This window comes from Rhinolophus sinicus, linkage group LG03 (assembly GCF_036562045.2).
Source record: "Rhinolophus sinicus isolate RSC01 linkage group LG03, ASM3656204v1, whole genome shotgun sequence".
NCBI classification, from domain to species: Eukaryota; Metazoa; Chordata; class Mammalia; order Chiroptera; family Rhinolophidae; genus Rhinolophus; species Rhinolophus sinicus.
This window is the reverse complement of record NC_133753.1, coordinates 33938715-33963980: the sequence shown is the minus strand read 5'-3', so window position 1 is coordinate 33963980 and position 25266 is coordinate 33938715. Positions and strand designations below refer to the sequence as shown.

General features: G+C 40.4%; 1 protein-coding gene, 1 non-coding gene and 1 pseudogene across 2 annotated transcripts; 1 reads left to right on the top strand and 2 right to left on the bottom strand.

Moving 5' to 3' along the window:
- Positions 1-201: 201 nt before the first annotated feature.
- TMEM30B (transmembrane protein 30B) lies at positions 202-3543 on the bottom strand. Its single transcript, XM_019750782.2, has one exon. It carries the CDS (start codon positions 3218-3220, stop codon positions 2159-2161), a length of 1062 nt encoding a protein of 353 aa, XP_019606341.1. The 5' UTR covers positions 3221-3543; the 3' UTR covers positions 202-2158.
- On the top strand, positions 3214-24301 carry LOC141570548 (large ribosomal subunit protein uL6 pseudogene; annotated as a pseudogene).
- On the bottom strand, positions 21368-21471 carry LOC141570840 (U6 spliceosomal RNA). Its single transcript, XR_012495291.1, has one exon. It is a non-coding gene; the product is annotated as a U6 spliceosomal RNA (small nuclear RNA).
- Positions 24302-25266: the final 965 nt, after the last annotated feature.

The following is a 25266-nucleotide window of genomic DNA, read 5'->3' as shown; positions in this document are numbered from 1 at the left end:
CATCTAATTCACACGTTAATTGAAGTTCATATTTTTTAGGAAGTTAGCAATGAAAGATTGAGATCACTTGGAGCCTTATTCTAAAAGATGATTTTCTTGCTACAATATAAATTTGCTAATAACAAATGAGCAAAGAGGTTGGTAGTGTTTGTGCCTTTAAGATCATAGTTCAAAAGAATTAAGTAAATGCGATAACAAAGGTAAAACAAACATAACCTTTATTCTCTTTCAAACACCCAGAGAATTGGGCCTGGAAATTTACTCATTGATTCAACCAGAATATCTTACATTTTGTAGTCTCACTTAAAATTTTATAGCAATAGACTGAATATTGTACAAATGACAGCAAAATACATGGTTGCTCTTTACTACATAGTAAAAAATCGTAATAAATTCTCTTATGTAACATAAAGGAGGTTTAGGCTAGTGAGCTGCTTGATCATTCATAATAAATAAAAATTACTCTATGTACATATAATGCTAGCCTAAGATCATGATATGCAATCTGATAATAAAATTGTGTCACCTTCAGGAGTTAGGAAGCCAACATACTGCAACTGCTAAAATATTTTTTAGTTCATGTAAATAGTGGAACAGAATCTCTTAAATTACAACATTCCAGAAGATAGATCAGGTATAATGAACATGCATGCCATCCATCGATCATTAATTTTCTAAGAACTAGAGTAGACTAAAATAAATGTAAATCACTCAATACAATTCAGTATTTCTTTGATTATTTAAAAAAAAAATACTTCAAGGTCTTGCACTGACTTACAGTCCTGAGCAAAAAACAGTAGTAACTAGAAAGTAGCTGTAATAGACGGACAGCAGGTACTGGAGAAGTCTGTCTGACAGAATACCATATAACTGTTTGCTTTCAGCAAATCAACTGGTTAAGATGGTATCGCTAAGGTTTTTTTTTTAAAGTTCCTTAGCCATAAAAAAGATTTTAAAAAATCTATTATTTCTTAGAGTAACTTTGTATATATTAGAATGATTTTAGAGTAGTTCAACATTATCTCAAATGTTCAAATGATTCTTAAGTTCTACTTTACATAGAAGACTATATTCCTTAGCATTCATTTAAACGCAATTACTAAAAACAAAACATGCTTCACTTGAGAACATAGATAAAAAGCTTTTTCTAGACCTAAGAAAAAGGTATGAATGTAGTCCTTTCTCTCTAAGCATAGAAACGAATTTAGATGACAAAGAGGACTAGGTCAGGAGTCCGGAGACAGGTCTGACTTAGGGAAATCACTTTCACTCTAAGATCCCTTCCAGCTATCTAATTCTAAGGTTAAAACATTCCCTCCCACGTTCAAGGCAGAATGTGCTGGATCAAACCTGCAGTATTGTCACTGACCCTGAGAACAAATGACTACCTGAAAAACTGGACTGAGGTGATTGCTTCAGGCCCAACCTCAGACATAGGAGGAAACAGGGAAAAATCCAGCATTCTACTTCCTCACCGGTACAGGGAAGTGATTCCCAAATTTGAAGGAATATAGGAGGAATCGCCAGATGGACTTGTTAAAACGCAGCTTCAAGGGTCTCAACCCAGCCTTACTGTGTCAGAATCTCGGGGGATGGTGTCTCCTAATCTATCTACATTTTAAACAAGAATGTTCTGCCCCACCACTCCACACCTCTGCAGGGTATTTGTAGGCTCCACTCTCTACCCGCCCTCACCACCACCACCAAAAAACAAACAAATAGACAAACAAAAAAACCCTATCTTGTAGTGGTAAAAGCTCTAGAGTCAGAAGCCAACGATTAGTTGACTGATGTTGAATGAGTTATTTAATATCTCTACCGGTAGGTTTCAATCTCTTCATCAGATAAGAGTTAAATAGGAGTCTCCACTGCCCCTTCCGGTTCTCAAATGCTAAGGACTTTAATAACCTAACCTGTCAACTAGGTAAATCATGAAGGAGATGCGGAGAATTTGCAAGGTTGTGTCACTCTGCAGTCCAAGCACCCCAGCAAGAGTCTGGTAGCCCCCAATTGGGTATCATTCCTCTCCCTGGTCCCCTCACCCACAACAGGAGGGAAAGCGAGGTGAGGTTGGAATGGGGTGAGGGGCGAATGAGAGAAGCCAGAGTAGCTTGCAAGAGCGTTTAGGCATGGAGGAAGGATGCCTGGAAAGCAGGAATCACTCCTCGTCCTCGTCCTCGTCGTTCTGGTCCTGGTAGCGAATGTAGACCACAAGCATGACAAAGCCCGTGAGGATGCAGAGGGAGCCGACCACCAGGTAGGCGATGCCCAGGAAGGGGTTCTTGCCGCCCATCCACGAGATGCTGGTGAAGATAATGCGCTTGTGGCCGCCGAAGGCGCGCACCGGGTAGTTGTAGGTGATGTTGACCCGGTAGGCGCCGCTAGGCAGCCCCGCGGAGTAGTTGCCCTGGCGGATGCGCGCGTACAGCTTGCGGAACGTGGGCAGCGCCGCCGTGCGCATCCACACCACGAAGTCCTGGTTGATGAAGCCGGTGTTGTTGGGGTCGGAGCTGAGCTTGTAGACCGGCTGGGGCCAGTTGGGCGGCTGCGCGGTGCCGCGGAAGGCCAGTGCCAGGCTGCCGTTCACCAGCGGCGGGTTGTGGAATTTGACGTGGTAGTCGGTCCACCAGGCGATGCCGGTGCGGTCGAGCGGCACCTCGACGTAAGGCCCGCCAGCCCGGCGCTGGTGCCACAGCGTGAAGGAGTCGTTGAAAAGGCTGTTGGCGATGGCGCCGCAGGGCGCGATGGGCCGGCCGGCCGCGCTGTACTGGTAGGGGGCGCACTCATTGACTGGGTGGCGCAGGGAGCTGGGCAGCCCGCTGAGCTGCGAGTCGTCGCGGGACACGCCGTAGCGCCGGTTGTTCTGGTAAAAGTTGGTGAGCTCGTAGTAGAGGTACACGGGACCCTGGAAGAGCTCGGGCAGCGAGAAGTACCAGGCGCACGAACAGTTGCGCGGCGGCGCGCGGTCCTGGTCGGCCAAGGCGCACAGCGAGCAGTTGCCGGTGCCGGTGTCGCCGGTGTAATCGTAGTCAAGCTCCTTGATGCCATTGGAGGAGTAGTAGAGGCCCAGGCCCAGGCCGATGAAGGCGAGGCCCACACAGAAGAACAGCGGCAGCGTGATGCCGGCCGACAGCAGCGGCTGCCAGGCGGGGAGGCGCTGCTGAGTGAACGCGGTGTTGTCGGGCTGGTGGGGGCCCGGGGTCGTGGCACTCCAGGTCATGGCGACCGCGCCGGGACGGACGGACGGAAGGTGTGGGGCCAGCCGGGGGCGCCTCCCCCCTCGCGCTGGGCGAGTCCGGGGGCTACTCTCGGGTCGGCTTTCCGCGGGCTCAGGTGAGTTTTGGTCCTGGCCCCGTCTCCGGCCCCGCACAGGTGAGCCTGAGTCAGGTTCTACGAGCAGTGACCAGACCCCACAGTTCCGCCTCGGTCTAGGTGACCCGGGCCGGCTCCGCCCCTACTGGTAATCGGGAGCCTCGCCCAGCCTCCCGAGGTGAGCCAGGCGGGCGTTCCTTTCCACACCTGGTGGACCCGAGGCTCGCGTTTCCTTTAGGTCTGGGTGGGTCTGGAAGCCAGCTCCTCCTCCTCGAGGTGAGTGGCGGCCCGAGGCTGCCTGTGAGTGGCTCATACCTTACTCAGGTACCACCTTCCCTTCCTCTTCCAAGTGACTAGAGTGCCTGGGCCAGTCTTTCCCCGAAACCAAAGGTGCTGCAGCCTCCAGCACAGAGTTCCACTGAGGGATTGCACCGTGGGTCCTGGAAACGTGAAGATTTCAGGTTATTAATCCTATTTTACCTGGGAGAAAAAAGTGACTAGATCCTCTTGCCTTTGTAGGTTAACTTATGGACCACAATTCAGTCAATTTGCAGCCCCAAATGGTAATGTCCAGGGGATTACACTACGGTAAATCTGTTTCAAATTCAATGCCTGCATTCAAATTCTAGCATATTTTTTAAAGGAAAAATTATTTTCCGGCCAGGTGCCCCAATCTGTCTATATAACTAAAAAAGATTGGAAAGTTCTCTAAAAATAAAATGACTTAAAAAAGAGGATTAGACTGCAAGAGATTCAGAGCCTTTATATATTAATATCTCTCTAGCTGGTGGAGAAACCAAACCATACAAGGAGAAAAATGCACTGGATTATATGTGATTTCTTTTTCTTTATATTTGCCTGATTATTTGCAGAAAGGCCTGACCCAGGGTCCCAAAAGATCTAGGTGCTCTCCACAGTAAGGCCACTGGCAATGTCCTTAAGGAGGTGAACTACAAGGATTTACAGAACTTATTGTAAATTAGCTCTGAACATTGCTTGAGCTTCTGGCTTTTATATCTAGGTTGGTACAATATACACAAGGGGGTTGTCAGGCCATTTCAACTTTGTGCTAAATCCTCCCTAGGTATTATTGAGGTGTTCTTGTCTCTCCTACAGCTCATAAAATGCAAATAACTTAAATATTTTTTATATTACATTTCTGTGCCCAGAGTAATATCCTGTATTCAGGAGTCATTCAAATCCCCTTGAAATTTGGAAAGTTAAAATACTTGCTAAATTAAATGGCAGGAATTTTTTTTAGCATCTTCCAAGTGTTCAGTCCTATGCTAAGCTGCTAAGCAATAGAGAAGATAGAGGAGAATAAGACTAAAAATGACCTTTGACCTCAACACATTTGCAGTCTGATAGGAGATATATTACTTCGGAGTAAGAAAGAATCAAAATAGCCAATAGACAGCATGCAATCAAGTACTAAATTGTACCTTACAAGAAAGTTACTAAAATTAAAAAGTAATACTGTTTTAATAATGAAAAATTCATTCTATCACGTTGAGTGGAATGAATGCAGTTTGGATGCTTTAACTATTAGAGGTTACTGAGGGAGACCTAGATGACTTGAATTCTACTTCCCTCACTTCTAATCATATCCCAAGAGAGGAAATGCCAACAAGTTCCTATAGCATGATCCAGTCTCCACTACACCTTTTTTTCAATAAGATGAAAGAATAAACAGTTCTCTGTATCGTTATGGGTGAGTTCCACTCACTACAAATCATTGAATCATTAGTCAGCCTGACATAGAGTCCACAGAACTAGTCTCGAGGAAGGAATTCAGTTCTCAAAACTTAGTCTAGTAAATCTTAAGTCTTAACAACTGCCATGACACAACACTCCTTAAAAATGCAAGTTCTCTTGGACTGAGAGCCTTTCCAGCTCTCCCCTCCCTGGATGACCTGAAGTTTATTCATCCTGCTAAGTAAGGTAACAATCAGAGGGTCCCAGAGGCCAAAAGAGAAAATCAAGACAGGGAATAGTCAACAGGATGAAATAGCTGAAGGTTCAGGTGAGACGAAATGAAAAGGAGCATTGAATTTGACTTATGTGGGAACAGTTTGGGTGGAGGGGTGGGAAGAGTCAGGCTCTATCACGTGAGGGAGAGGGGAAGTGGAGAAGCCAAGATAGGATAACTCTTTTTAGAAATGTGGGGGAAGGAAAGGAGAAAGGCAAGTAGAAATCGTTTAGAAGAGTACCTATCCAAAAGGAAAGGCTTCCTTATAGAGGGCAAACAAGTGTTTATTCTGAGGGAAGATGATAATAGTTCAGGCAAGGTTGAAGATAGGCGTGACATATTCATGGATGGTACTAAGGCAGGAACAGGCAAAAGGTGCTGGGTCCAGAGAACAGGTGCAGAGTCACTTTAGCTCTGAAACTGGAGAGCAGGGAGTAAGGTTGGGTGCAGAAAGCACTGGGGCTTTTGGGCTCCGCTTAAGGAGAGAAAGTTTTCATTTAAGAATTTCTATGCAGTAAAAAGAATTGGGTAAGGGGGCGGAAGGGAAAGTGTGAGATGCAGGGAAGACTTCGAGGAGAGGGAGAAAGAACTAGCCAGGGTCACATGAAAGGATGTTGGATGGCTTTGTCTAGGGATTCCTGCAACCCAGGCTGTGAGATGGCGAATGATTGACTATGTCCAGCAGACAGGGGTTTTCAGGGCAGGTGAATCGGAAAGATAAAGGTTTGAGATACTGTGGTTCTTGTGGAGGAGGTGACTAAAGTGGTAGGCTTTAGTGTTTAAGCCGAATGGCAAGGAAAATGAAATCAAGCTGGTGAATGAAAAGAAAACGCGGGGACCAGTAGGCTGGCAGTCCTGATGATGTTAAGGAACAGGTGGCATGAAAGCTGGGAGGGAAAAGGCACTGGTATGAGATGAGATGTTAAAGATTTTGGAAGTGGAGCAGTGCTAAGATCCATGTGTATGTCATATTTCCTCTACCAGCTCATAAGTTCTGAAGGTCAAGACTGATATACATCATTGTCACCCTCAGAGAGTTCATTATATGACCTTATGTCTTTCATTTGATTGTACGTGTTACCATGATGCATCCAAGGTCATCTGGGCCATTTAAAGCCTTCTCAGTACCATTAAAGTAAACAAAGGAGTTCATTCTAAATAATTCTTAATTGCACCTGTTTATTATAAAGAAAACTCAAAATGAAAGAAAAGGGCATTCCCAATCCCAGTATTTCTAAGATGTAAATAATTTTTCCATTTTATCTTTTGGATTTTATCCATATAAATATTATATTTTTTATTGGTTATATGATAAAAATACAATTATTATCATTCTTTTGTTAAATTACCTCCATTTGGAATGAGATGAAGAATAAAATATTTTCCATATGTCTTTGTGGTTTTATAATTTTTTAATGGTTCCAAAATTCATGGATCTACCATATTTAACTACACTTCTGTTATTGGGCATATACATTATTTCCAGTTTTTCAGTATTCCAAAGAATGTAGCAGTGGACATCTTTTTGCATGTAACCTTTTGTATTACAGTTGATCCTTGAACTACACAGGGGTTAGGGGTGCTGACCCCCACGTAGTCAAGAATCCACGTGTAACTTTTGACTCTCCAAAAACTTAGCTAGTAATAGTGTACTTTTGACTGGAAGCCTTACTGATAACATAGACAGTTGATTAACCATATTTTGTATGTTACATGTATTATATATTGTATCCTTACAATAATGTAAGCTAGAGAAAACATGTTATTAAGAAAATCATAAGGTAAAGAAAATATATTTACAGTACTGTATTTATTGATATCATAATTGTCTGTCATCTGTTTATAAAATGAATTCTGTCAGTAACCTACATCAATATTGTCTTATATGATACAAAACACTGTGAATGTTATACATATTACTAAGGCTAGACATCAAAAATGAAAAGATAATGTGAAAAAGAAATTCATATTTATTTACAGGTATAACGATCCATTGATAAGAAGAAGCAGCAATATAATTGCTTTGGGTAGCCTCGTATAATGGATATGGTTGCTTCATGGTAATAAGGAAATCTCCAAAACATTTTCCAGTATATTGAAAAAAACCCACTAATAAGTGGACCTACGCAGTTTGAACCTGTCTTGTTCAAGGGTCAACCGTATTTCCTTAGGATGAATTTCTAAAAGTAGGCAAGGGACTTAAAGTTCAAACTTTTTAAAGATACATACTGCTAGAGTCTTTGATGCTGCCACAACGCTGTATACGTTACTACATTCACCAAAACTTTGCCAACAAAATTAGTTGTTAACCACAGAATATATTTAGTCTATGCTAAAAAAACTATCAGATACTAGGAGAAGCAGTATAGGGTAGGGAAAGAATGCGGCCTGACATTAAGGAAGTCCAACTTGTACTCTAGAGTTCGTCAGGATATAATTGTGACCTTGGTCAAATTGCTTAACTTCTCTGGTCTCCTGATTGCTTATCTGTATGAGCATGTTTGCCAAAATGATAGTGAATATCTCTTTCAATGTAAAGATTTCTGTACCTTGTCATCTCAAGAGGTCCTTCCTTATACTGACTCATTTAATGAATAGTTAACATTCATTGAGCACCTACTGTGGGCCACTCTGTAAGTACTTTATATCCATTATCTCATCTAGTTCACACCAAAAACCTTGGTGGTAGGTACTCTTATCATACCCATTGAATTGATTCAGAACTAAGATTTAGGCTAAGGAAATGGAGGCTGGCCAAGTTCTCAGAGAGCTAAGCGGGAGATCAGGGAGTCTAAGGTCAGCTTAATGCCAGCACCCTGCATTTTTAATCACTACACTGTAATGCCTGGGCATACTTTCTTTAAAAAAACACAAAAGACTTGAACCAGTTTTCAGTGTTGCAGGTCTTCTCTTATACACCAAAGATAAGAGAATTCTGTTCCATTTATACAAACAGTCCCAGAGTATTTGAGTTGCCTTATTTTTGTTTTAAAAAAGCTTTTATTTTGAAGCCAACTTTTGTTTAGCATACCTATTTCTCTTGCTGAAGTAAAAATAACTTCACTTGTCTGGCTGTACTCAGTTTTTGCATTTATTTCATTTAATTCATGACTATTTATCTTACTGTAATAGAGCCAAGGTTTTTAATTGGCGTTCCCTTATATAAGTTTATACTGCTTAGGATTGTTGCCTATTACTTTGCCCACGGGGCAGCTTTTATTTAAAAGGAATCACATTAAATTGCTTCATAAAATTACAGCATGTGTTGAGAAAAGTTTTAAAAAAATTCGCTGTGCCTGGACTTCATTTTTCATTAAGACCTGTATTCAGCAGACTTCCTGCTTCAAAAATTATGGGGTGGTACCCCCTAGTGGAAGATACAGGGAAACTTCAGTGAACATACTGGAGGTACAAAAGACAGACAGGAATTCTCTCTGCTCCTTGTTGCAGTGTATTGGTTCTTTTGTCACTAACTTACTGAAAAACAGTGGAGGCCAATTGTGAGCTGAGTTGGGTGAGTCAAACTGCAAGGAGCAGTATAAAGTGAAACATGGCACTGAAGTGACAGTAGAAGTGGCATTGACATTGGGTATGGGATGGCCAGGTTAATAGAGAGTGGATAAACCAGCAAGGATGGGGTTAGGCTTGGGGAGTTGACAGGAAAGAGACCCAAAGTATGAGGAGGACAGGTTGAGTGACAGAGTTGAAACAGTGGGGAAGGAAGAGCTCTGTACCTGGAAATAAGAAAGTTACACCAGAATCGGACTGTCCAATGTGAAGGGTGAGGGGGCATATATACCCAGGGTGAGGACTGGAGGAGGAAGGGGACAACAATGTGTCTGTGGAACCAGCACGTCTCTTGAGGTGCCTCCCCTGCCATCCCCGTGTCCCTGAGGGAGTAAAACACTGGTTTGGGGACGGCCTCACTGAAGGCTGTAATATACATACTGGCTTTCTCTTTTACACAGTGACGGAATCTATTTGAAACCAGGAATTCTTCATTTTTGTATCAGGAGTAAATAAATATCTAAATGCTTTCAAAAAGTTACGAGATATTGAAATGGAATGAAATAGATGTCTGTTTCCATGTGAAGGCAAAGCCATATGTCCTGACATCCATAAAGTGGGGAGGCAGGGCTGACATCTTAGGAAAACTGAGATACCTAACCAAGGTGTGCTGAGATGCTCTTCCCTGTTAGATAGTATCAGCAAACTGAATAAACATACTTGCAATTCCATTTTCTAGGTCACTGATTCAAATGTTTAAATATTTGGGCTGGCACCATGGAGACCTGTATTTGTCGTATGTGCTGATCAATATTTGACCTGTTAATATTCAATCTGGAGATTGTATACCCTTGGAGGGTTTCAGGGAGCCCTGGCCTTTCTTTCTGATTAATAAATCTGAATTTGTGATGGTTGTGTTTAAAATTTAGTTTTATGTAGGAAGAGTACTGTGAGGATGGCTGTGTTGTGTCAGCTTCGAAAGTGAAAGGGCCCAAGACTCTAAATCATACCTTATTTAGTGATTCCCAAACTGGCCAAGTAGCAAAATAATTGGGGGTGGGGAGAGTGGGGGTGGAGCCCACCTCTTGCCACTAAATCACCATGTGCAGGGGAGGGGCTGGCTTACTCAAGTAATGTGATGATCCCCCAGTTTGGGGAGTCACTAACTTACTCCAGCCTCATAATCCATCTGGAGATTCTCTTTGATCTTACGGATCTCTGCATTGCAAGAAACAGGAACGTACTCAAGTCAGCCTCAGTAAAGGGGAGGCTGTTGTTCAGAGATGAGGAATGTCACAGAAGGAAGGAATTGAAGGAAGTGTATCTGGCTCTCTCAGAAGTAGAAAGTCATCAGGCAGCTCCCCTCTCGCATTGTTTCTTGTTGCTGCCGTTCTCTGCAGCAGGCTACCTTCTTCAGCAAGGCTCTTAGTTTGCTCTTCCAGGTCTGGGCCTTGCATGGCTTTGGGTTGCCACCAGTCTGACTTGGGTACCAGTGCTGGATCAACTTACAGCTCCTGTTCTTTAGTTCAGGAGAGACTCCAGCTTGCATGAGGGGTCCAGCCCTGGTCCAATCTTTTATGGGAGGGGAGCCATGACACCTACATGGCTGCCTACATCCGCTTCTTCAGTAAAAGTTGAAGGTACTCTGCCAAAGGAGGGGGTGTGGTCTGGCTAAACACTCAAAGAGGGTCCACCACACCTTTGTAACTTTCCAGCAAGGGGGTCATCTGAGCTCTGCTTTAACATATTTTGTGACAAAGAAGTCACCAATTTGTGAGGTCCATTCCTTGTCCAGTTTTAAGATTTGACAGCTTTTTTGGTAATGACCCTCATGTATTCTACGTTCATTCTCTACAGTAATAGAGAATAAGCTTACTCCTTGCCGTTTAAGAACTCCAAAGATGGCTGTCATGTTTATCTCAAGATTTTTACCTCCAGACCATACATGCTTAGTTCCCTGACCTGGTCCTCTTTGGATCTAGACCCTCATCATTCCTGTCTCCTTCCTTTGTACATAGCTTGAGTTGGTAGATATTCTTAATAAGAATTTGCTTACTTATATACAGTAATGTTTTTGAAAGCATTGAGGTAGCTTTAAAATATGCAATAGAACAACGTACAAAAAATATTTCAAAGTGAAAGAATGAAGGCAAAGGGAATACATTTCATAAAATAAGGTGGCGCTGAGTGAGAAGTGGTTTCATGAAGCACCTGTGTATCTTGCTTGGGGTGGTCTACAGGCTTGCTTAAGCTTCCTAGTGGCCAGACCAAAGAGGGAAGGATAAATCACTGCATCCATGGGAGAAAATAAACCATTAGCTCCGAAGAATTTAAATGATTTCTGGGGCTGGCCGGGTGGCCATTCTCCTCATGCCAAGGTCGCTGGTTTGATTCCCACATGGGCCAGTGAGCTGCGCCCTCTACAGCTAAGATTGTGAACAACAGCTCTCTCTGGAGCTGGGCGGCTCTGAGCAGCCAGAGGTCGGTGTGGGCTGCTGTGGGCGACCAACTGCCTCAGCCTGGGGGGAGCGAAGGCTCTTAATACCAGCATGGGTCAGGGAGCTGTGTCCTACACAATGGGTTGAAGCAGATTTTGGGTGGGAGGGAGGCAGGGAAAAAAAATGATTTCTGGTGCAAAGAATAGGAAACATTTTCTACTTGGGGTTCTCCCAGAGAATATGTTCTTCAAGTAGGTAAATAATATCTTTAACAAGTTGGTAAATAATATCTTTGTAGGAAATACTGCAGTCGTTTCCTGGGACTGTCTCTTCCAATGTCAGCCAGAGTGAGACGTAAGGGTGCATGGTCAAAGCATAATTCAGTGAAGCCATTCTACGGAGGCCCCGTGATCCAGTCCGGGTTTGTGTGCCACTCTGGTTCTTTGCCCCATGGTCTGTGGATAGGTGTTACAGGAACTAGCAGTGGTTTTGGAGCTGTGCTCTGGGGGACCCATCAGTGGTGGTACCTCAAGCTCCCTCTCCCTTCCCAGCATCCCAGTTTCTGACCCTGGGTATCTAAGAAAGACATGATTTGAACAAGGATTCTATGGTTAAAAAAGAAGTTTGAGAACTACTGATCTAAAAGAATGGGTGCACTGTTATCCTGTGGTAACCTTTCACTATTATTGTTCATTTCCCGAAGTTTTTCAATAGTCAAGGAGTAGCAGTGAGTTCCCAGTTTAAACATCCTGGTAGGTTCCTAGAGCACAGAGCTTCTATGTTGCCAGTTAAACTCAGAGACATATGTTTTAATAATCAAGCAAGCGAGGGAGGGATTGACAACTTCTTATTAAATCTGAGGTACCTAACATATGGTGGACAGGCCACTGCAGCTACACTTGGAGGGGGGCTAAGAAAGCACTGTCTGTCAGTGCTCAGATGCTCCTTAAGAAATAATTTGGTATTTGCTCTAACAAGATGATACACAAAGTACAGCCTCAATGCTTTTAGCTTGAAAAAAATATTAATTTCTTATCACCAAACAAACACCCATTTTATTCATAAACGAATCTAAAAATCACTCGTAGAAGCCCGCTTTTTGTACTAGACGGGTATGCATAAGTTTAAAAATCTAATATATATAAAACTAGGAAGTTGATTATTTTTAACTTAGAGCAGCTGACTTTTCTTTGATGAATAGGATCAGCTGTCTATTAATGCCCTTCTGGTTTTTGATACCAAAACTATGGCATTGATGTACCAGAGAAAGGCCGTCTCTCTCTTCCTTGTAGTTGGAGTAAACACTGTATCTGATGGACTGTTATTCTTAACGTTGAAACATAGTGGTATTAAGTGCAAGTTCCTTATAAGTCTTGAGGCTGAGCCTGGGAATGGACCTGGAGAATCAGTATTGAGCTTACGCATCTCAGCCTATGACTGATTTCAGACCTCAGAGCCAAAGATTATGGAAAGATTGGTAAAAGTGGCAAACACTCTTAAGGTTTTCTTACCAAAGTGTTCCAAAAAGTTGACAAAGTGTTTAATAATAATAAATGGTGGAATAACTGTGCCTGTAGCTGACTTTGGGTGGAACATTGGCCCAAGAGTCCCAGAACTTAAACAATTTATCAAACAGGAAGGTGACATACACTACAGATAGACCACCTAGTAAATTAAGAGGAGGGTAAATGACTGCCCTTAGGAAAAATGTGATAGACCAAACTCTCGTCCAATCAGTAAGAAGTTTCTCATTAAAATACCACCGAGAGGGGTCTTCCCTCTCTGTTCACAAACCCATATGATCACTTAACATTTTTTCAAAGATCTGTGGGAATAGTGTTTATGCATAAACATATTCATTTACAGATGATTGAAGAGGGAAAGTGAGAAGTTGCAAAATTAATCAAATGTCAGCTAATTTTTATTAACCTCCCGAGTTGGCAGAAGGAATCTGTTGGGGCAAAACTGTAAAATGTCTGATTGACCACAGCTGCATGGACTGATAGACTCACAGAAGGCCTGACAGCTGGAGCTGAAAGCTGAGGCATCTGGCTACCTGTACACCCTTTTTACCTCGTCTCACACGACTATGGCATGGATAGCAGCACCACAGAACCCAAAAGCATGGCAGACAGGGGAGCGAGGATGACAGCAACACAGATCAGGCTTATGAGGACTGGTCCCAGGTCTTCCATCCAGAGACAGGGGAAATCACCGTGCCCTCCCTGTAGGTTCACATAGCCCACCTCTGGCTGTCCTCACATCCAATGGACATGACATCTCATTCCCAACATTAAAATGGCAGAGTTCTGTCAGTCTACCTTGTACAAACACCCAACACTTGCCAAGGAGGCCAAACCACTTGGTTCTCAAAATGCCTGAAGATGAGATCTTTTTCAGTGAATAAGTTAGCTAATATTAGAGCTCTCTATTAGAAGTGATCTGTGGGCAAAAACTCCCAAGAGTTTTATTTAGCTCGATTTCAAATATGTGCTACATGAAATAGGAAAGCGTGAGCCTTTCTAGGCTCTAGTCTGTGATCAGTCTGCAAACTTAGAGCAGTCGGCCTCGGCTTGCAAGCTGTGGAAAGTTAGCCTCGCAGGCAGCACCCAGGATCTGAACATCAGGTCTTCTCCCAGGACAATCCTATCGGGGAAACTACTAGAGAACCTGCTATTAGAGCGGATGGCCAAGCTCTTCTGAGGCAGTGACGTGTTTATATTGAGCTTAGCATTTCACATGTTCTTAGGTGGCCGTGTATATTCTCATTGCTTATGTCGTGCACTAATCTCGCTGTACTTTGTTGATGCCCGACCTAACTGGACAGGTTAGTCAGTTTGCCTGCCCTACCTTCTCCCCTTTCTCAGAGTCCATATGCTCTCCACGCCCAGAAATAGGGGATTTTGACACAGACACTAGACAGACACTGTTTGAATATTTATATTTATCAAATTTTATATCAATTTAGGGTCATATTTCCCATTTATTAAGACTTATGTTCTGATTCTTTAAATGTAGAATATTAGCCATCTCTTTCAGCTTTATGTCATCTAGCTATTTGATGAACATACTCCTTCATGTAAGTCACTAACAAAAACGTTGACTAGATTTGACTAAAGGTTGACTTGTTGACTAGGTGCTAGATATTTTTGATGGAATATAAGATGAGCATTCAACGTGTTGCTGCAGATCTGTTTACTGTCGTGGGAAGATGTCCATAGTATATTGAAGAGTGAAAAGAAAGCATTGAACATTGTGCATTTTTATTGTTTTTGTTAAAATATGTGTGGGTGTATATAAACACAGAAAAAAGCATGGAAAGAGATGTACCAAAAAAGTCTATTTTTCTCTGACTGGCCCAGCTAGTAGTAATTTTTTCATTTTCTTTTTAATGCCTGTATGTATCTTCTGAAAAATAATTCAATAAGCATGGATACATAGAGGAAACAACAGAGAATTTCATATTTAAAAAAAATTCAAAAGAAATAAGGAGAAAGTGCAACAAGAGCCCTATGCCTTATCTGTAAAGATCGTTCTCCAGGTTTGATAAAGTGGTTCTCAGACTGCTATGCTGAACAGAACTATTGGAAGAGAATTTTAAAAATATCTCCCCTGGGAGAATCGCCAGATGATATCGCTATTGCCAGTCCCTAGACCAGCCGGAGGACAGAACCACTTAATTAGCTATGAATACACTTAACTGCTCATCTCTTTTTAGCTGTGGGACCTCAAGTAACTAACCTAAGCTTCAAAAAAGATTTTTTTTTTTTTTTCTCTGAGCTTCACAGTGGGATAGTAACATCTATCTTGAAGGATGGTGGTGAGGCGTAAGTGGAGTGACGGACACAAGCTGCCTAGCCCAGCGCCCGTGCATGGTAAAGCCTAGTAAATGACATGTTGCTCTCCATAGCATCTAGGCCACAGTTCTCAACCTTATCCACGAATCATTCATTCCGTGTCACACCCCTTCCTTGTTCTTCCTTTCCAAAACATTTCAGGATCTTATCTGAGGAAGAAAGCAAAGAAAGTAACAGCTTAGTGTTCGTGTTACTGTTGCTGCCAATTAGTGAAAATCATCATTCTAATGATCTCCACGTAAAATAATAAACCCTTGGTAAGCAACTTATGTTTTTACCCCTTTGTTTAAACCCTTTCCTTTAAAAAAAAATTTTAATGCGTTTTGCATTACTGAAATCCCCCTTGCTTTCTGGTAAGCTTGGAATGTAATTCAAAAAACATTTACATTGTTCATAAAGCAACATGTAATCTTCATTCCCCAAAGAACTTAAAGGCAGGTGGAAAAGACTGCACAGTAAAATATCAATTTTGCACATCATAACATTTAGTGGAGTTTTTCTCATTTTAATATCCTACTTGATGAGTGAACAGTGAAACAGCATACTTAAAAAAAAAAATCCCTTTTCAATAGAGCAGGATATCTTTAAAACAATTCTTATGGGGAATCATCAATTTCTATAGCATATGGTCCAAACCACTTGAGAAGGGCTGAGATCAAAGACATGTAGCTTTGAAGAGGCCACTGTGCTGAAAGCTTAGGTGACTCATTTAACCTGGGAGCCCTACACCCAACTGTAAGTCTTTGAAGCCTTGTCCTTGGAGTAGCAAGTTTGGCTGCTCCTCAGGGGAGATTGACTAAAATGGTACACAGACACGTTCCTCTCATTCCTTCTCCCAGTATGCCCCCAGAGGGTGGGTGGCATGTGTGAGCAATGGAAAATTCCTTTGACCCCAGAGCTGGTTGTAAAAGGGTCATGCCAGGGGCTACAGCTTTCCAAAACAGAACCAATGGCTGCCAGCTTCACTGTCCTTCTCTAGAGTCCAAGATTCATACAGTAGTCCTATAATGTCCCTAGTCCTGAGGGGCTGCAAGGAGAGTGCATAGAAGAGTTACTTTCCACGAAGAAGACTGGTTATGCATTAGTCTTGTGCAAATCAAGATAAAGTCCTTCTCTCCATCCCCCGAATTTCACCTCTTTTTTTTTAGAAAAGTAGATTTATCCTAGTTGAATATGTTATTTCACTCAAGGTATTTCGAATGATATTGTGATTTAAGAAAAATGTATATAATTTAGGGTTATAGGTTTGTCCTGAATTATTTAAATTTAAAATATGATTTATAGTTATCTATGCAATATGATCATTTGTTATCATATAACAATGATTAGGGAAAAGATAAAATTGTTATATGCAAGGCCAGTTGATTAAACTATTTTGAAACTGGAAATTTATTTGATTTTACTTTTATTATTATTGATAGTTGTAGCAGTCATATTTTAGTTCTGATCTTTTTTCTTTTTCAGTTTATGGCTTTGGCCATTAGATGGCACTGTGCATTTCAAATATGAGAAGATGTGCAATATTAATGCTCAGTTGTGCAGGAGAAAGTAGCATGCGTTAGTTAAAATCGTCACATTCTTCAGTGAGGGTAGAAACATTTTATTTTTCACATAAAATTTTCCGGTGTTATCATTTATGAAACAGAAATCCAGAACATAGTCCCATAATTCCATGTGAAACTTTCCTTGCGTAAAGAAAATATTCCTTCCTTTGTGACGTAAGAATAGTGCCTCTCAGACTTCGATTTGGGGTGAGACTCCTGAATCAAACGAGATAATAGAACTTCGTTATCTCCCCTCCAGAGCTGCTGATTTTGTAATAATGTTGATGAACTTTAGTATTAGTGTAGCTGTACTCTTTCATTTGGAGGTTCGTATCACTGGAAGCATTTACTTACAAATAGGATGTACATTCATTGACAGATGATTGGAAATGCTCTCCTTCACTCTGGAAAAGAATAAAATTAATTGGCTTTCTTAGGGATCAATTCCGAGAGCTAGCTTGATTACTCTCACCTGTTAACCAGCTGATGCAACGTATTCCTGCAGCTTCGTCCTCTGACTTTATCTCCTGCAGACCACAGCCCCAGCGATACCAGTTAGTCTCCTTGTTCCCTTATTTCCAGTCTCCTGTCCCACTGTACACCCCAGTCACTCTAGAGCCCTGCCCAAGGCCTCTTGTCTCCTTCCACAGCTCTCCCAGAGCAGTCTCACTGGTGCCCGGGAGTCAGTTACCTTTTTGATGTTGGTGTTTCCCTGTCTGTATCTTCAGCCTATGTATCCACTTGCTTCACTTGCATGTCTTCAGGCACTCTTCAACTTAATTCATCTGAAACAGAACTCACCAAGCCTAACTCCAAACTGGTGTTTGGAGCAATGCCACCTTCATCTGTGTGGTTACCCCTTGCAGAGATCTGAGAGTCCAGCTCCACCTTCTCTTGCGCTCATGGCCCTACATCCAATTTATCACCCGGTCCACCAGTCCTTGACAGTCACTCTGCCACTATCCTGGTCAGGAGTTGGATCATCTGCCATTTGGATGATGGTTGGTTAAGCTTCCCCTAATCTTGGTCCCTCTCAATCCATTTTTTAAATACATTATAGCCAGTGTGATCCTGGCATTATCTAAATCTCACCACATCTGGCTCCTGCTTGAAACCCTCAATGGCCTCTCATCTCTCTCAAGAGAGATCCAAATTCCTTAAGGTGAATGTAAGGCTGTGGCCCCTTCCTACCTCTATGGCCTTATCTCTTCTGCCTCAAACTTTGTACTTTGTCCCTAGTCATACCTTTCAGTACCTCAGATCAGCTGTGCTTTCTTCAGCCTCCAACCTCTGTACATCGTGACTCCTGTTTGCAATTCTTTTCTCTCCACCCCATCACCTGGATAATTCCTACTAGAATCTGCTTAGATGTCACTGCTTCTGACTGCTTCTCCTAATAGGATGGGCTTCCCTGCTTACCAGAGCCCTTACCATACTGTGTAATTGTCTGTCTACCCCTCACTGTAATAAACAAATCTATTTTACTCTCCATTATATTTCCACCATCTAGACAGTACTTAACATATAGTAGGCCCTCAATAGATATCTTTTGAATGAGTGAATGAATGAATGAATGAAGACACGGTCTACAAGCTCCCTTCTACTCATTTCTTATCTCCCAGATCAGTTGTCTTCCCAGGATCAAGTCCCCCCGGCAACGACTGCCATGACACTTTGCACATACCTCAATCAGAGCAAGCATGTGATGCTGGACTCGTATGAGCCCCTCTCCACTGGACTCTGCACTCCTTCAGTGCAGGGATAATGTCCTCATCAGGTATTCCCCGAGAGTGTTTGTGGAAGGAGCAGATCTTCCTGCTTGCAAAGATCATGTAGCAAATGGTGGTGAAGACAGGATAAGATTTCACCTGATTTCGGGGGTTAGGTCTGGTTTTGTTTTTATGGCTATCATCTTCCATTTTTGTTTATTTTTCTTTTAATTTATTTTACTTAGAATGCTGAGATTTGGAGACCTCAGACATTTGCTTGGTGAAAATTAGTCATACAATCATTTAAGGGTATTAAGTCTCATAATGTCTGAATGAGGTTGGTAGAATTCTGGAAGTGTATAAGTAGTGTGTGTGTGTGTGTGTGTGTGTGTGTGTGTGTGTGTGTGTGTGTGTTCTGACTCCTGTTTCCCTCCTTTAATCACTGTATTCACTTCCTTCAGAGGAAGAGAATTGTTTATTCATTCCATAATACTACAACATTTTTCTCAAGCATATACTTTGTGTCAGACATTGTTGTATTTTAAGTGCATTAACTAATTTACTCCTCAAAATAACCTGTTGAGGCAGGTGCCATCAAGTTTTATCTTCCTATTTTAGAGATGAGAAGGGTCATGCCATGGGCTACAGATTTCCAAAACAGAACCAATGAATGCCAGCTTCACTGTCCTTCTCTAGAGTCCAAGATTCATACAGTAGGCACAGAGGCACGGAGAGGTGTAGTAACCTGCCCAGAGATAAGTGGAGGAGCCAGGGTTTGGACTCAGGCAGTTTGGCTCCAGATCGTGACCTCTTAGCTACTCTATGATAGAGAAAGCTTGACTGTGAAATACATTTTTTGACTACTTCACTTTAGGATACTAGAAGCCATTAAATAAAACTTTGTCCCATGGACCTGTTTTAACAGGTAGATATCTGTGAGTAAAAAGGCAGTTTGTTACCAACACTTCTCCTCTGCCCCAGACCACAGCATTCCTGGCCCCAAACCTTGCAATAAGCCTTGCAATCTTTGCCTTTCAGGTTTTCAACCCTACTTCTTCTCAACTGCCATGACACCTTTACTTGAGACAAGCAAAATCTCACTAATTTCTCCACAAACTGAGAGCCTTCTTTTAGCTTTTCTTGATCATTTATCTATAACTAAGTTACTTTCCTTTCATCCTACTGATACTAATTTAGAGACTTGGTAAATTTTACGAGCTCTCTTGCTAGATATTATTGTTTATAATGGTATACCACACGTCTCGTACCTGGGAGTTCATATGTACGAGTATTTGAGTACAAACCACCTAACCTAAAATGAAAGCAGCCCACCTAACCTTGCCATCACAACACATCTACAGGAGTTAATAAACTGCATTGTTATTTGATATCACAAAATATGATCACATATATTTATGCATCATTGGAAAGGCTATTTTAAAATAAATGTCTCAAAGGATAAATAACATTTCTCATAAAGTTTGCATACTATCTCACCTTTTCAAAAATGATTTAGAAATATCCCCTTCCACATGTTTTTCTTCCTCTTATCTCCTAAAGCCTGTGAGCTGTATGTCCCTGGCCTCACTTCCCCACTTCATTTTATCTCATAGTTTTCCTTTATCGTTTCCATTTTTCATTTAATCTTGAACTGGAATGCTTTTGAGCATTTCATTCATTATCTCCTATCTATTATTTTTGTTCCCTTGGATGTTCTAGCTTTCCTCAGCTGTGCGGGAATTTTGTAAAATGTTTTCTTAGTAACATGAAGGAAGGCAATCCTATTTAAAGGGAAAATGTTTAAGTATTTTTCTCAAGACCAATAGCGTATTCTGGCTCAAAGACTCCCCACAAGAATATCATTCATTAACCATTTGATCAACCAGTATTTATTGAGCAGCTACTAGGCCTGGCAATGTGCCAGACACTGGGAAAATGAGATAAAAACACCATTTTATCTTCAAAGAATTTACAGTGCAGGGTGGGGGAGAATAACTATATTTAGACAATCACCATACAGTACGTTGGTGCTGTAAGACAGATACACACTGGGAGGCAAAGGAAGAGAGGAGAGCTTACATCCTCTTGGTGGTTCCAGAAAGATTACATCAAAGAAGGGTCACAAGCTGAATCTGGAAGGATACATCAGCACAGTTATTATTACTGTTACAGAAAGAAATGAGATGGGGTTTGAATTTCAGACCTTGTATTCAGAAGACAAAGAAACATTTTCCAAATAAGCTTATAGGGTAATTTTGGCATTATGCTAACACATCTTATGGAAGTTTTGTGTATTTATGTCATAGCTTTTGGGATGCAACTTATTTATTTTTAATTGAGGTGAAATAAACATGTAGTGGAATGTACACATCCTAAGGGTACAATTTTATTAGTGTGCCAATGATTCATCCTTGTAACCAACACAGAAAGTTTATGATGTAGAAATTTTCCATCATTCCAGAGAGTTCTCTCAATCTGTCTTCCAGTTGCCACCCTCCACCAGAGTTTTGCCTGTTGTATTTTTTTTAACAGAGATAGGGCTATTCAGATTTTCTTGTTTTTTTCTTCAGATTTTTCTGTTGGATCAGTTTCTTCGTAAGTCAATTTTTATTTGTTGTGTTTTTTCAAAAAAAGTTGTCCAGTTCATCTAAGTTGTTCAATTTATTGGCATAATGCTATGCATAATTTCCCCCTTGTCATCCTATTAATATCTATATCTCTGTGGTGATGTCCCCTTTTCATTCCCAGTATTGGTAATTTGTGGGGTTTTTTTCTTGATTGGTCTTGCTAGGGGATTAGAAATTTTAATCTTTCATAGAGCCAACTTTTGACTTTATTCATTTTCTCTATTTTGTCTGTTTTCTTTTTTTAACTTTTAAGCATGTTTATGAAATATTTTTAAAATTATTTTTTAAATTATTTTTAAGAAGTGTTTATATTTAGGGAGTCTACAAGATGCCTGAAAAAATTCTTATTTCGATTGTATTCCTTTCTTACTTAGAAAATTATGTCATTCTATAGAATTAAAAAAATATATATGAAACACTTCACGAATTTGCATGTCATCCTTGCACAGGGCCTGTGCTAACCCTCTGTATGGTTCAATTTTAGCATATGTGCTGCTGAAGCGAGCTCTGTTTTGTTTGTTTTCTGTTTTACTGCTTTCTGCTCTTAAGTATTTCCTTTCTGCTACTCATTTTAGATTTGATTTGCTTCTTTTCCCTTGTTTTTTAGAACTTTATTTTTCTCCAGTGTAAATATAAATATTTATATTCCCCTTTAAGCACTGCTTTAACTTATCCCACAAGTTTTGAATTTTTTTTGTTTTTATTATAATTCAGGTTAAAGTATTTTCTAAATTCCCTGTGACTTCTTCTTTGACTCATAAATTACTTAGAATTATGTTGTGTGGGTGTGTCTGTGAGGGTATTCCTGGAAGAAATTAGCCTTTGAATCGGTAAACTGAGTAATCCCCAATGTGGGTGGGCATCATCCGAACCGTGGAGGGCCTGAATGGAACAAAAAGGCAGAGGCAGGTTGAATTCACGGTCTGCCTGATCATCTGAACTGGGATATGGATCTTCTCCTGGCCTTGGTGCTCCTGGGTCTCAGGCCTTCAGACTTGGACTGCAGTCTACACTATCAGTTCTCTGGCTCTCAGGACACTACCCTGTTTCTCTGAAAGTAAGACCTAGCCAAACAATCAGCTCTAATGCGTCGTTTGGAGCAAAAATTAATATAAAACCCGGTATTATATTATATTACATTACATTACACTATATTATATTATACCCGGTCTTACAGTAAAATAAGACCGGGTCTATTACAAAGAAGGGTGTTAAAATCTTCAACCATGATTATGGATTTGTATATTTGCCTTTTTAATTCTCATTTTTGTTTCTTGTACTTGAAGCTTTTTATTCACATAGACATTTAAAATTTTTAATTTTAATTAATGATGAAATGACCATTTATCATTAAGAAATGTTACTCTTGCTTTTCTTTGCTACATCTACTGCGAGGATGAAGACCATTCTCAGCAATCAGACTGTGGACATTCCAGAAAACATGGACATCACTCTGAAGGGACACTCAGTTATGGTGAAGGGCCGCAGAGCCACCTGGCAGAGGGACTTCAATCACATCAATGTAGAATTTGGTTTCCTTGGAAAGAAAAAGAAGAGGCTCTGGGTTGACAAATGGTGGGGAAATAGAAAGGACCTGGCTACTGTTTACACTATCTGTAGTCATGCACAGAACATGATCAAGGGTGTTACATTGGGCTTCCGTTACAAGATGAGGTCTGTGCATGCTCATTTCCCCATCAACATCGTTATTCAGGAAAAGGGTTCTCTTGTTGAAATCTGAAATTTCTGGGGTGAAAAATACATCTGCAAGGTTTGGATGAGGTCAGTTGTTGCTTGTTCAGTATCTCAAGCCCAGAAAGATGAGTTAATTCTTGAAGGAAATGATATTGAACTTGTATCAAATTCAGCTGCTTTGAGTCAACAAGCCACAAACAAGGATATCAGAAAATTTGGGGATGGTATCTGTTTCTGCATGCTGTTGAATCAGATCTAAGTTGTCCAGCTACAGAAACGCCAAGATGTTGAGTTACTCATATTTGTGAGTTACTCGTATTTGTGACTTACTTGTATTTGTAATATTTTAAAGATGTAATAAAAATCATGTATTGAAACAAAAATGTTACTCTTCATTCTGATAATTCTTGACTTGAAGTTTATCAGGAGTGATGATATCAACGCCAGCTTTCTTAGATTTGCTTGGTCTATCTTTTCCCCTCCTTTTACTTTTAACTTATGTGGGTCTTTAAAATACATCTTGTGTAGATGGCATATAGTTGAATCTTGCTTTTTATTCATCCTTGCAATCTCTTCCTTTTCATTGGATTGTTCAGTTCATTTATATTTAATGTAATTATTGATATGGTTGGATTTAAGTTTGTTTTCTACTTATCCCATCTTTTTTTTTTTTTCTCATTTCCTCCTTTCCTGTCACTGTTTTGGTTTCTATTTTTTTGGATTCTACTTTAATTCCACTATTGGTTTTAAGTTATACATCTGTGGCTCAAATTCTCCAACTAAACTTTTTTCAGTGATGGAAATATTCCACGTGCTTTTCAAATATGGGAGCCACTAACTACATGTGGCTGTTAAGACCTTGAAATGTACCTAATACAACTCAGGAACTGAATTTTATATTTAATTTTAATAAATTTAAGTTGAAATTTAGTCGCTTGTGGTTAGTGAATACTGTATTGGACAGCACATCCTTATCAATCTACTTAGATTCATGTTGTATCACTTCATCTAAAACATAACCTTACAATATCATCATTTTATTAATTCTCTATCCTTTTTGTTATTGTTATCTTATGCTTTATTTCTATATTAGTTAAAAATCCAATGATGTATTCGTCTTTAAACAGTTTTGTTTTTTAAGTAAGTTATGAGAAGAGGAAAAAAGATAGTTTTTTATACTTGCACATCTATTTACTATTTCTGGTGCTATTCTTCCTGTAGTATTCCTGTATTGTAGTGCTTCCTTCTCGCCACTCAGGTTTCCCCTTGCTGTCATTTCTCATCTTCCTAAAATACTCTTATATTAGTATTTCTAATGGTTTGCAAGGAATTCTCCTAGCATTCATTTTTCTGAAAATTTCTTGTTTTATTTTCAAAAGATATTTTTACCACATTTAGAATTCTGGGTTGACCCCTTTCAGCACTTTAGTGATGATATTCCATTTCTTTTGGGCTCCACTGTTTTTAATGAGAAGTCGACTGTCACTCAAAGCATTGTTCCCCTGTATGTAATTGACTTTTTTCTCTGTTTTCAACATTTACTCTTTATCTTTTGTTGTCAGTCTTTGATATGATGTATCTGGGTATGGCTTTTTTGTGTTTATTCTGCTTGTAGTTTGTTGATTCTTCAATCTGTTAGCTGATGTTTTCCACCAAATTAGAGGAATTTTTCTGCTATTATTTTGTTACATTTTATTCTACCCCATTTTGTCTTTCTTCTTTTCTATTAGGACTCCAAATATATATAATTTAAAACATTTTTTATTTCTAATATATCCATTTGGTTTATTTCTTTGCTGATACTCCGCATCTGTTTACTCAATATATCCATCTTTTCCTGTATATCCTTAAATATATTTATAAAAGCTGTTTTAAGGACCTAATGTGCTAATTCCAAAATTTGGGTCACCTTGGATTCTGCTTCTACTGACTATTCCTTTTCTTGATTATGGATCACATTTTCCTGTTTCTTCACATGTCTAATATTTTAAAAATTATTCTTCAATGTTGTCAAAAGGAAGTTATAGAAAATTTGGCTTATCTTCCTTTAATGGGTGTTGATGCTTCTTCTATCAGGCCGTTAAATTCTGAAAAATCCTCTTGATCTTGTTAGCCTTTGTTTTATTATTTGTTAGGCGGTTCTGTTTCAGTTTTGTCCTTAATCCTGAGGCATGGCCCTTTCTCTGGGGATGGTACTTACTCCTAAGGCATGGTTTCTTTGCAGTTTCTGTTGAATGCATGAGGTACTGAGTAAGGTCTCCCCACTTTGGTTGGTCCAATATTGTTGTGTTTCTAGCACTGCACAGCTTGTGGTGTCTTGGCCCAGCTCTCTTATTTGCAGCAGCCATTCTCTACTAGACCTTATGAAATCTCATCCTGCACATGAGCTGTGGGGGAACATTCATGAAGTCTTTATTGTCCCCTTCCTCTTCACAATTCCTTTCTGATACAGTGCCATACAAATCCCAGGGTCCACAGCCATTCTAAACTCTATCTGTCCCTCTTTAGCTCAGCAGGACTTCCATATTCCCTTGAATTCCACTTCCTTATAGTCCAGTTGGTGTCCCCAGGGAGAAAGCTGAAAAAGACATGGAGCTCTCTTTGTGTT